Source organism: Anarrhichthys ocellatus, unplaced genomic scaffold (assembly GCF_004355925.1).
Source record: "Anarrhichthys ocellatus isolate YVR2014 unplaced genomic scaffold, GSC_Weel_1.0 scaffold565, whole genome shotgun sequence".
NCBI classification, from domain to species: Eukaryota; Metazoa; Chordata; class Actinopteri; order Perciformes; family Anarhichadidae; genus Anarrhichthys; species Anarrhichthys ocellatus.
The window spans coordinates 14656-27900 of NW_022280539.1; the positions used below are offsets into that span (position 1 = coordinate 14656).

Genomic DNA, 13245 nt, shown 5'->3' on the forward strand with positions numbered 1-13245 from the left:
GAATGGAATATTATTTGCCCAAAACATTTACAGATTTAACAGCAGTGTCTCTTTTCAGAAACAATATGATCCTCACATCTAACTGTGAACAACTTTTTAAGGGTAAATAAGGGAACCAAAAGGGTTCTTCCTGAAGGGTTTGAGGTTCTACCCAGAACCATTTCCTTCTGAAGAACCCTCTGGTTCTTAAAGGGTTCTCTATAGGAATAAGGGTTCCATTAAGGACCCTTTTCATCCAAATAACCCTTTTTTGGAAGAAAGAGTTCTTTAAGGATTGTGTTAAAACATTCCCCCAAAGCTGTGATTGTGAGCCGTGATTGTTGTGGGTAGCGCTGCAACACATCAGCCCTTGTCCTTAAGGAGCCTCACGAGGAACCCTGGGTGAGTTCTAGATTACATTTCTGGAATACATAAGGGTTGTTAGTAGAACCCCCCCCCCCAGGTGGGTTGTTGTTAGCAGAAGGTGGAAAAGGTTCTGGATAGAAACTCTATAGAGGGTGCTGGGTGTTAACATTACACCGTACAAGGTTCTCTGTAGAACCTCTTATAGGGGGTTCTGGGTGGAACCCTTAATACATGCTCCAGGTAAAACCCTTTATCCTCATCTCACTCTGACAGCCCGCGGGCCGTCAGAGTTTTAAGTGTAGATTTGTGTTATGTACACAACTGCTCTGTAACGATGAGTATTAATGTGATATCTCATTAGAAAGCTATGGTTCTTGTAATTCGAGTTATGCAAACCATTTCAAGATACAATAACAACAGCAGGTACAGTTAACGTCTCTGTCAAACAAGCACTCCAAAAATAGCCGATAAAATATCGCCGTGACTCACCGATTATGATTCATAACGTTTCCCTTGTGCATGCTAATCCAGCTAAAACGGTCTTGCTAGGTGGCTAAGGGTCCTCTCGATCGAATCCAGTAAAAGATTTAGTCCAAAACACATTAGTACGTCCATAAAGACCCACGGGGGGCTGCTGCATCATTTCAAATTAGCCAGCAGATATGATAACTCGTGATCATAATTTCACTTTTCATGTCAACAGAGCAGAGATTTTCATCGCAAAATGGAGGCTGCATTCCGCCGGATTGACACCTCATTTGACCCAATAGAAGCTTCTATAGCCCGGTCACATTCTGGAACAGCCAACGAGAGTCCGCTTTGAAAGACAATGCCCGCCTCTCTTCTTTGAGTAACGCTTGAGCCAATCGCAATAGATTCCATTGAATCTCAGGCTCCATATAGCCAATGATATTACGAAGACAAGGATATGCAGATTCAGCAGATTGCATGCTGGGAAAGTTTTCAAAACTGAAATTCAAAACCGTGAGTCAAGTACCTGAGACCGATTATCAAGACCAAAGTCTGGTTCATGAGAATTCTCAAGAATCTGTGAAAGTTGACAATGGTTAAATATCTTATAGTTAACCATACATTGACATAAATAAACTATAGTTTGAATTTCGGACACGTAATATATGCATTTTGATGTGGTCACGGCAAGCCTCCAAATGTGTTTTTACGACTGCACTCTCAGGAAACCATGTGTAAAATATTAATTTTCTGTTGTATTGTTATCAAATTCTAACTTCTACGAGGTACTATGACTCCATGCTGTCGTAGGAGTGTCTTTTCAAGCTTGTAAGTCTCAGCCATAGATAACTGCTGCCATCTGTTGGCCAAAACAAATCCGGGCAGAAATAAAAACCTTCTTTTTCAGTGTGTTGTAAACTCCATAGCTCAATGCTAGTAGCACTTACAGTGATTCTGACACTCTGAAACTTCAGAGTGTTACCGTTCAATAGAGACTAAAATCAGACATGTACTCCCAATGGTTCAATAAGAGCTGTCAGTTTACTTTGGGTATGCTTTGGATAGGCGTTTTAGGCAAATTTTACAGGAGTGATAAGAGTTAATATGGGTTCTAGGTTATGAGAATTTAAACTCTACCTAGTTTGGCCCTTTGCTCCTCTTTGCTAAGGCAGCTTTCCTGTGTTAAGCATATGTTGTCCTAATATTTTTACTGCAGTGTTTGTGACTAATGCACCAGAAATGTGACTGCTGTAAATTAGTTACAAAGGCCGTAACACAAGCGAATCCAGCCAAAAAGCCATGTTATGTGTTAGAGGCAGCTTTCAAGGCAATATATGCCAACTTGTATAAAATGTAAAAAAGGCCAGGTACTGAAGATGCAGCAATGATTTTGTACTGACAGCAGTTGTAAACACTATAAAATGGAGTACAGAGGGGTGTCTATCATTTCATCTGTTACGGGTAAAATGACAACACAGAGGAACTCCAACAGTCTCAACATAATAACACCATGATCACCAAAATCTCCACTATTACTGCTGCTGTTTGCACACAATTAGTGTAACACCAGGCCTCATTTTCCCATTTTTTGAAAACTATTTGTATTGTACGTTACCAGAGAAACATTAGCAGCAGCCGGGCGGCGTCAGAGACACACTTTTTTTTTTTTTTTTTTTTTACAGTGAAATCGCTTTAATTAGAGTTTCTTTACCATTTTGAATCACCTGGTTGGTTTTGGGTTGCGATAATTCGGCTCCTGCAGAAAAACTCTGAAACGATGAACGGTGAAGACAACAACTCCCATGATCCCTAGCTGCTTCAGGATGTCACCAAACTGTGTCTTCTGTAATAGTTTTGATAGATAGACCCCTAGCAGCAGGAAGTTACATATTTAGCGTGTAAGTGTGTCTGTATCCGACTGCACATTAGATTACCCTCTGAAGAAATCCACATCCATATCAATATGACATATTAATTCTGATTTGAGGGGGATTTTCTCTCCAGAATCTGCAACTTTGGGACTGACTGCTCTGTTTCTTCCCCCTCCGCAGGTTAGCAGAAATGGAGAATCGTAATGGCTCTTATCTGATTGACAGTATCTCACCCAATGAGAGCATGCGAGATCCGCATTTGTTTGCTTGCTTTGTGTTTGCCAACCCTCCTCACTCACTGATTGGCTCGCTAATGTGTGTACTGGCTATGTCGTCTTTGTTCCCATTGGCTGGTTGGGATATATGTCAGTGACTTATGTTTACATGTGCTCAATATTCCGGAAACAACCTCACGTTAGCGCGATCATATCCTATACAAATATGTGTCCCTGATATTACCACTTACTCTCATCTGATAGATTGTATTTATATTATCCTGAGAGAGATTTTTCCCAGGTGATTATAATTGGGATATAAAGTTGAAATGCAGCTCATTAACAAAATCCCAGCATCCCAATTAACTCTTATGTAAAAGTACAATATTCATGGAAGCATATGTTTGCAATCTGTTTTAACTCGCCACTGTAACTATGCATTTGCTTTCTCCGATTCCCGAGTTTTGCTTGGTACAGAGAGAGTTGCCGTTTTAAATGTAATAAGATATATATTTTCAACAAGCTTTAAAGAAACTTTAATTGTTTTAAAATAGGATTTCATCCCACATACACTCAAAGCAAAAAGTCTGTGGACACTTACAGATGTGAAAAATGTTCATGTATTTTACTATGTCCACTGCGAGACTCATTTCTAGCCCACTGTTTTTAGCAGCTAAGTAAAGCTAGTAAATTATACCACCATGAATCTCTTTATTCAAATTTAGGATTTAGTTCGAAATAGGTTTTTTTTTCAGGGTGATGACATCATAAAATAGAACGACAAACATTCAAAGCTTTGAAAGTAAAGAAATGGACAAAGCTGCTTCAGATCCCTCACCAGATTGTGGAAACAATTACGCCAAAACTGCTTCTGCCCACTCAACAATCTGCTGTTCAACATGCCCTTGAGCAAGGCGGTGCACCGTCACATGCCGCAGAGGACCCAGCTCCCTAGCTTTGGTGTCCTGGCTCAATAAAACAGAGTTTCAAAGTTGGTGTGAAGTTCTGACCGGTGAGCTTCGAGCTGAAGCAGCTTTCCTCCGCGCTGTCTAGCTGCCAGCTGTAACAGCTGACACAGAGGATCGGGCCAACTCCTTAGTCCAACACACACACACTTCACTCCCCTTTTGACTCCTCTAATTAAGCTGTGCGGCGTGGCCGCCAATTTGCTGTGTATCTAATGTGTGTGCGCGTGTGTGCGTCAGACGGATTCCAAGGTGAACGGCACAGCAGTGTCCTCTCCTTCCACCTCCTCTCAACGCTCCGACTCCTCCCTCCCACTGCTACGTGTGGCTGCCAGCCAAACTACTGATACAATTGGTAAGAACACACACACACATACACTGACTGATATCCTTTCATTTGCATCCACCGTTTTAAAAACATAGAGGATATAAATAGAGATGTGTGATTTCACAGCTTGTAGATGCCATACAAGCTGTGGCATCGTCCACATCGTCCAATGTAGACGATGTTCTACATTGGACCAAAATCTGTTTAAATGTGTGTGCGTGTGAACATATATCTTTATGAGGACCAATTTGAGTTTCAGACCTTCAGGAAAGTACCTCGACTTAAGGGGGTAGGGAATGCTTTCTGTCAATGAGGGTCTTCACAAAGATAGAAGTGCAGGGATGTGAGTGTCTGAAATAATTCTGAAAAATTGAAAAACATCACCTCCTTCCTGTTTTCAGGTGATGACGAGCTGTCCAGCCCCTCCCAAGATGCATCTGGGTTGGAGGAAGTGATGGAACAGCTCAATAATTATTTTCCTCATAGCCAGGGTACTGACCACCGACACCTACACAATATCCACCTGTTAAAAATCATATTTAGATGAAATTATTACAATTTCTGAAAGGATAAAAAAAAGGTTTTTTTTAAGTGAGGCTTTACTTAAAAGGCATTCAACTTGAACATGAAAATGAACATCACATTATATCCAGTTGTCATGTCCTAAAATAACATCAGTAACGATGCAGATATGGACAAAATGAGAATTATGTCAATGAATGTTGCCCTGCTGCATGCTGGGAGGTTTACGTCTACCTCAGGATGCCGCACTATGAAATCTCTGTTGTTGGTTCCAATAAGAACTTTTAATATTTGTCCTCGTCCAACAATTTAGATTAATCCAAATAAGAAATACAACTTCAGTCAAACTCAAAGTAAAGATTTGGGAGCAACGCCTGACAGGGCCAGATACCGTTAGCAGCTAATGCTGGCGCTAGTTAGCTAGGGAGCTAGCTTGGTTAGCAAGGTGCATTCGTGATGTACCTACTGGAAAAAAATGAACAGCTGACTACTTAGTCTTTTAGCACAACGCTAACGCTGAACATTCCTGTGTTTTGTCAATCACATGGTAGCCAAGCCCTGAAACCTACCCTGCTTTATGGTCTATTTTAGTTTAAATAGGACCACATTTTACTAAATAAATCATGCTGTATTGAAGAAGACTTGAAACTAGAGATTGAGACCATAAACTCATGTTTACAATGTTTACTGAGGTAATAAATCAAGAGAGAAGTAGAGTCATTTTCTGATAGACTTCTATACAGTTGGACTTTAAGGCACTTCCGCATTGGCTTCCGTTTTCAGACTCTGAGGTTTATGCTATGGGAATACAAATTACACTGAATGACCACAATAAACTTGTGAATACTTTTTCCCTCCAATCAAATGCGCACACTGAACTTCATTACACCTGAGGTCGCTAAATGACGTCATAGTATGAAAGCAAATCACTGTCAAAATCCGAGAGCGCAAATGAAAATCTCAAATAAACTATTGTTATTTTCAGTCAGGATTTAGAAAGCATCATAGCACAGAGACGGCTCTAGTAAAAATAACTAATGACCTTCTAATCGCATCAGACAAAGGAGTAGTCTCTGTTCTTGTCCTGTTAGACCTTAGTGCTGCATTCGACACTATAGACCACTACATCCTGTTACAGAGACTTGAACATTATATTGGCATCAAAGGAACCGCACTGAACTGGTTTGGATCCTATTTATCGGATCGATCTCAGTTTGTTTATGTAAACGATGAAGACCGACGTCAATTATGGAGTTCCACAAGGTTCTGTGCTTGGACCAATCTTGTTCACCTTATATATGCTTCTTCTAGGCAATATTATCAGAAAACACTCTATAAACTTTCACTGTTATGCAGATGATACTCAATTATATATATCGATCAAACCAGATGAAACCAATCAGCTTGCTAAACTGCAAGCATGTCTTAAGGACATAAAAACCTGGATGACCTGCAACTTCCTGATGTTAAACTCAGACAAAACTGAAGTTATTCTACTTGGCCCAGAACAATTCCGAAATCAGTTATCTAATGATATAGTTTCTCTAGATGGCATTGCGCTGGCATCCAGCAGCACCGTAAAGAATCTTGGAGTTACCTTTGATCAGGATTTGTCTTTTAACTCTCTGATAAAACTAATTTCTAGGACTGCCTTTTTTCACCTACGTAACATTTCAAAAATCAGGCACATCCTGTCTCAAAGCGATGCAGAGAAATTAGTTTGTTACCTCTAGACTAGATTACTGTAATTCCTTATTTTCAGGCTGCTCTAATAAGTCTCTGAAATCTCTCCAGTTGATTCAGAATGCTGCAGCTGGTGTACTAACAAGAACTAAGAAAAGAGATCATATTACTCCTGTATTAGCTTCTCTGCACTGGCTCCCTGTAACATCTAGAATAGAATTTAAAATCCTTTTACTTACCTACAAAGCCCGAATTGGTCACGCACTGTCATATCTTAAAGAGCTTATAGTACCATGCTGCCCTACTAGAGAGCTGCGCTCCATTAATTCAGGGTTACTTGTGGTTCCTAGAGTCTTAAAAAGTAGGATGGGAGCCAGAGCCTTCAGTTATCAAGCTCCTCTTTTGTGGAAGCAGCTTCCCGTTTCAGTCCGGGGGGCAGACACACTCACCACATTTAAGAGTAACCTTAAGACTTTCCTTTTTGATAGTGCTTATAGTTAGGGCTGGCTCTGGCTTGCCTTGGACCGGCCCTTAGACAAACTACAGGGGGACTTCCTTAGGATACACTGAGCACCTCTCTCCTCTTCTTCTTCACCTCTGTCTGTATGCATTGATGTCCCATTAATGCTCATTACTAACTTTACTTCTTCCCCGGAGTATTTGTGCTTTCTCGCCTCACAGGTTCCCATGACCGCAGTTTTATCTGGACACTGGTCCTTCAACCATCCATGGCCCTGCTGACACCTACTACGATCTTCATTATTAACCCTATTACCGATGCCATTAATGCACAGTACTGATTTTGTCTCTTCCCCGGAGTCCTTGTGCTTTCTCTCCTCACAGGTTTCCATGGAGCATGGTTTCATCTGGACCCTGGTCCTTCCTCCTACCATGGCCCTGCTGACTCCAACTGCTAAATATCACTTTTATTATTACTCGCATTATTATTTCATATTACCGATACCATTAATGCACATTATTGACCTGCTTCTTCACCAGAGTCTCTGTGCTTTCTCGCCTCACAGGTTCCTGTGTATCCGGGTTATACCTGGACCAGGTCTTGCCTCCTGCCGTGGTTCTGTCATACATTGAATGTGCTGTAATTACATTGAATGTGTTGTAATTCACTATCCTGTTCTACACATGACATCTATTGCACTTCTGTCCATCCTGGGAGAGGGATCCCTCCTCTATTGCTCTCCCACAGGTTTCTTCCTCTTTTCTCCCCGTTAAAGGGGTTTTTTGGGGGAGTTTTTCCTGTTCCGATGTGAGGGTCCCGGGACAAGAGGATGTCAAGTGTGTACATATTGTAAAGCCCTCTGAGGCTAATTTGTGATTTTGGGCTATACAAAAATAAATTGAACTGAATTGAATTGAAAGTCAATAATTAAGTGTTGGAGACATAACACACGTGTTGTGTGTTATATTGCATTGAAATAAGACGGGTCCTTCACAGAGCGTCTCTTGGAAGCACTAATAAAATTGTACCAAAACTTTTTACCCAGAATGAAATCAACATCTGGATCTCCCCCTGGTGGCCCCTGATGTAGCAGAGTTTTCTATGAGCAGAGCATGCATTTACAAACGTCAATATATCTTCGACATGTTCAACATGTTCATTTAATGGTGGGAAGCCAAAATCATGATCACAATTAATATCCTCCAACTCACTCCCAACAGTGTTAAAGAGATGAATCAAAAGCATAATTTAGAGAACATGATATACAACAGAAAGGATCATAAAAGTGGAACTGTGAAATACTCAGGACTTTTCATTTTCCATAAATGTGATTTGATTAAAGTCAGCATTCTCCTCTAAAGTGGTTTGTTCATCAGCTGGTGTCAGGCTGGTTGAGCTGCTTCTGTTTCACTTCACATAGAAATGATCGAGCTTGTTGCAGAAGAAAGTCATATTCTGATATTCACTTTTTATTAAAAATAAATCAAAAATCACAATCTGCAATCATTACACAGCACCCAGTTCAGTGAGTGCAGCACGTCATTGTGCTGTTTGCTTCAAACACTTCAGAGCTGGAAGGATGTCGTCCAGCTGACTCACTCCTGAAACACACACACACACAATCTCATTATTACTGAAGTATTTGACTCTCCATACATGTTTTGTATGCATGTGTTGCAGCATTTGTCTTTACATGTATTGTTATGGTTTCATATCTACCCAGAGTCTGTAAAATATCCATAATGAGGGCGTGGAAAGCAGGGAAGAACGCCTCATGCTGCTTCACTTTGATGATGATTCTGGAAAACAAGAGCGGTTTGGATGAATGTGGCCCAACAGAAACACGACAGACCCAACAACATGCGTGCGTCTGCTCCGTGCATGTGAACCTGTCGATATCAGCATCTCCCAGCACATCTTGGTGTGCTCGGTGGAGGAAACCAGTCTGGCCACCCGGTTCACCACCTCAGCAGGAGGAACCCTGCTGTCTGACACACAACCACAAACTGCCGTCTGACTACCGTCCAGAGGTCCCACACAGACTGAAGAGCGTGTGAAGCTGAGGTTACCGAGCTGCAGAACATCTCGGAGGTTCCTCATGGTGTTGCTCGTGTCTCCCAGCCTGCTGTAGACCTGAGGGAGGTCACGTCAAACAGCTTCTGGAATTGACACACCATGGAGCCCAGAGTGTATCGAGTGGGACTGCTGAGCACCTAGCAGGACCACAGCACAGGAAGGCCTTCTTAAAGTTCCATACACAGTACATATCACCACTACCATGAGCAAGTAGTGCACAGTTCTACCTTGTCATCATCAGCTGAGGTGTTTTCCAGCATGGTGTCCACCAGCAACAGCATGTCCTCCACTGTTACTGCTTCTGCAGCATTATGGCCGCCATCACATGGCTGCCAGGGCATCAGTCTGGCAGCCAACTGATTTAAAGCCCTTTGCAGATCCTACCAACACACATATTCAAGAATTATAGTCAGCTAAGTATCCTTAAATGTGACTCCACAAAGCAGCTTCATGTTCAGCTGTGTCAGCTGTTTCCTGGTGAATGATCAGCTCGCATTTATAGTATTTCCATCAACTCCTCTGGTGTTCACCTTCAGGAGGCGGATCTGCTGGGCCCAGACCTCCAGTGTGGGGAGGACAGTGTGAAACTCAGCCAGGTCCAAACCAGCAGAGGAGGGTCTCTGCCTGTGCAGTCGTAACGGAGCGCTGGGTCACAACACCTCTGATCTTGTTCAACAGCTGGATGTCAGGAGAAGAGATTACCGTTAGTTTTTAAGTTAGAGAGAAGGAAGGAAATATTCAGACCCAACCAGCGTGCTTACGTGGTGATAGTGGGCACACAGACTGGCCTCCCTGGCTTGGTCTCTGGTGTCCTCACTTCTATCACTATTATCTGTTGTCTAATGTTCTCAGTGAGGAAAACAGCTTGGTTCCATGTGTCTAGAAACAGTGTGAGGCTCTGGAGCAGAAGCTGTCTCAACAGAGGGAAGAAGCAGCTCAACTCCAGAGAAAAGTACATTTCACCATCAAAGAAGAAGAGCGACGATCGGCTTGACAGTCGGACCTTCCAGCACGTTTGCAACAAAGTCAGCCAGCAGAACTCCCCAGCAGACCAGCAGTGAGGACATGACCGACTGACAGGAGCTCTTTTCACTTAACAGTTCTCCATACATTTAGATTATACATGATATTCTGTTATTATTATCAATAGATTACGACCATTTCAGAGCAACAGGTGTTTCAGTTTGAACGTAAAGGCTTTTTTACGAGGACACCTTATATGCGTTCTCTGATGAACACAGTGATGATATGGTGCTGATGGGGACTCACCTGGTCCATATGGACCAGGTGAGTCCCCATCAGCACCATATCAGCATCCTGCTGCTGGTGACTGACTCCTGCTTAGCTCTCAGCCACCTGTAGTTTAACAGAGCCTTTACATTTTCCTTCAGCCGTTTATCACCAACACCACTCCGATCAATATCATACTCTTATGACGTTTTTAGGAGCAGATCTTATGTGCAACGACCCAGAAACAGAAATGTTTATACCTACATCTGTTCTAATTTCTTTTTTTTTTTGTTGCCCTTGTTTTATTTTTTATACATATATTTCTTTTAGAGCAGGAGCTCTGATTGGCCAGACTCTTGGCAATCTATAGCAGTGGACCAATCAGGGCTCACGGTGTTGGACTTGCTGCACCTTGAAATAAAAGAGTCGTCTTTAAATTGGAGCAATCCTAAAAGTTACGAGATGCAATCTGATTTGGAGATGGACTAAATGGTTCAAACAAACCAACTTTGGACGGCTAAGCCCCCACTTTCCACAAACCGGTCCATGACAAAATGTATCTATTTAAAGGCGACATAAGAGGAAATCTTAAACTAACAGTGGCATGGGGGGGTCAGCAAGTTCAGCAGTGCATGAGTTGAAAAGTGTGTGTGTTGTATCGTGTAGAAACACAAACCAGAATGGGCGTCTCAGGGAGGAGAGAGGTGTTTCCAGTGTTGTGATGAACCTCTGCCACGCCCACCTCCAATACCTCCAGGGACAGCAGCCATAAAAACAAAGTACAGGAGGACAGGGTTGTTTCAGTAGTCTCCTATTAAATGTCTAAAAAAAAAGCCTTAGTATAATGAGTCAAAAAGAACAAGGTAAAGTTATGTGATATCATCGTTTTGCTCGTCTGCTTTATTTTATTATTATATTATATTATTTACTTCTTAGTGTGTTTATTGCCTCGTGTTTGCCTTGTTTTGTCTGTCAAAGCTAGATAAATAAAGTTATTAACCAAAAGTTCTTCTCCATGGTCTCCCCGAACTCCTCCCACATCCGGGTTTTTGCCTCGGCAACCACTGCAGCCCTTCTGGCCCCCCCGGGCCAGCTAAGCCCCAAAACCTCCTTCAGCATGCTGGCCTCCTTCACCGCTGGGGTCCACTAGCGGGTTCACAGGTTGTCGCTACCACAGCTCCTAGCAGCCGCTTCCACAATGGAGGCTCTGAACATGACCCACTCAGATTCCAGCCTCCCCGGGATGCACAAGAAATTCTGCCGGAGGTGAGAGTTGAAAACCTCGCGGACAGGGGCCTCAGCCAGACGTCCCCAGGTCACCTTCACCACACGCTTGGGTTTACCAGGTGATGATACGACCACAAAGTCAACTATAGAATTTTGGCCTAGGGTGTTCTGGTACCAAGTCCACTTATGAATCGCCCGATGCTCGAACATGGTGTTTGTTATGACTAGCACAGAAGTCCAACAACAAAGCACCACTTGGGTTCAGGTCAGGCCGGCTGTTCCTCTCTCACCCCCTTCCAGGTTTCTCCATTGTTATTGCATATATATGCACAAGCTACAGTCAGAGACTTCCCGTGAGCCACTCACAGTTGCATAGTGGCTACCCTCTCGTTCGCCGGGTCTGCGATACCAGGGCAGCGATGTCCCCCTACCTCCTGCCCAGCTCACATTGCACCTGACCCCAATGCCGATCCCTGCTAGTGGTGGGCCCCAGATCTTTCGGACTGTGCCCTTCCAATTCCCATGTACCAAGTGCCACCAGACACTCGCCGGCGAGCTCTCCTCCCAGGTCCAACTCTAGAAGGGGGCCCCGGTTTCCCTTTCATGGGCGAGGTGCGACAACTCCTTCCCAGCAGATTCATGAAGGGTCAAAGAATCGCTCTTGGTCTGGCCCCGCCCCTGAGACCACTTTGCCTTGGTAGACCCTGATCAGAAGCTACGGCCCCCAACAACAATAACAATAAATTGAATAAAAAAAAGAAGTATAGTTTGTAGAATATATGTTAACAAAAGTAACAAAGTAATAGTATGTCAAAATGTTTATTGTACAGCACAGAGCCAGCATCAGTACATCTGCACACTTTATACTTTGACATGGTAAACATCTTGTATTCGATACTCAGACCAACTGATGCAGCTTTAAATTCCTGCAATCTCAGCAGAATCAAAACAATTTACTGAGGAGCTTCATTTCTCTAGATAAAATCATTTAATCATATATGTACAAATGTCTATTAAGAGCAAAGTGAAGAAAAAGACGACATTTGTCATTGCATTGAATGCTACACGACCAGAAACAAAAGAAGCAGACATGACGACGCGTTTCCAGTGAGGCGACCAGAGCTCTCCGCCTTAAGACTCTCATGTTGATGATTACCACAGTCAACAGGAACACCGACTCATGGAATGGTTGTGTTGGCAGTAAGGGCTCAGGAGAGTTATTCAGCCTTCATCATTCACAGATACTGACAAGACAAAAGGGATTTCTTTCATTTTACGTGCTGATTGCAGACATCAAAATTGGAAATTTGTTCAAACTGTAGATTTAAAAATGTCATTTAAAATCTGTAAATAATATTTTCCTCCTATGCCCCATTATTCCTTACATGGTCCTTCTCATAAGAGAAACTGTACATTACTATTTGTCTCCTTTACACATTCTTCCTCATATATTAACATTCATTCCTGTGTGACTCAACCATTAATAAAACTAAATCAAAACAAATAAAATCATCATATAATACTGTAGAACATGAGAGATTCAAATGTTCTAAATGAACATTGTGTGTCAAGGGAAAGCCAGATTCAGAGAGCAGACACGGTGCAGTACAGACAGGAGGAGATGGATGTGGTGGTGATGAAGATGATGATGATGATTATAAGTTGCCGAACAGTTCGTTCCTCTTGCTCCAGTCCATGGACGGGGCTTTCTTGGCGGCTCGTTTCTGACGGGCTCTTTCTTTGGCCTGAGCCAGTGACATGCCCAGACCCAGACCGTCAGCCGCACGGGCAGGCTCCACCTGGGGACACACACACACACACACACACACACACACACACACACACACACACA

At 42.7% G+C, this 13245-nt stretch overlaps 1 protein-coding gene across 1 annotated transcript; it reads right to left on the bottom strand.

Annotated features, from left to right (window-relative positions):
• Nucleotides 1-8399: 8399 nt before the first annotated feature.
• Nucleotides 8400-13153, bottom strand: LOC116376744 (centrosomal protein of 70 kDa-like). The gene is given in 10 exon segments (XM_031838214.1): nucleotides 8400-8461; nucleotides 8580-8659; nucleotides 8750-8786; nucleotides 8789-8848; nucleotides 8930-8995; nucleotides 8998-9073; nucleotides 9164-9316; nucleotides 9467-9581; nucleotides 11825-11969; nucleotides 13060-13153. Coding segments are annotated over 10 exon segments (888 nt in total).
• Between the last annotated feature and the right edge of the window lie 92 nt (nucleotides 13154-13245).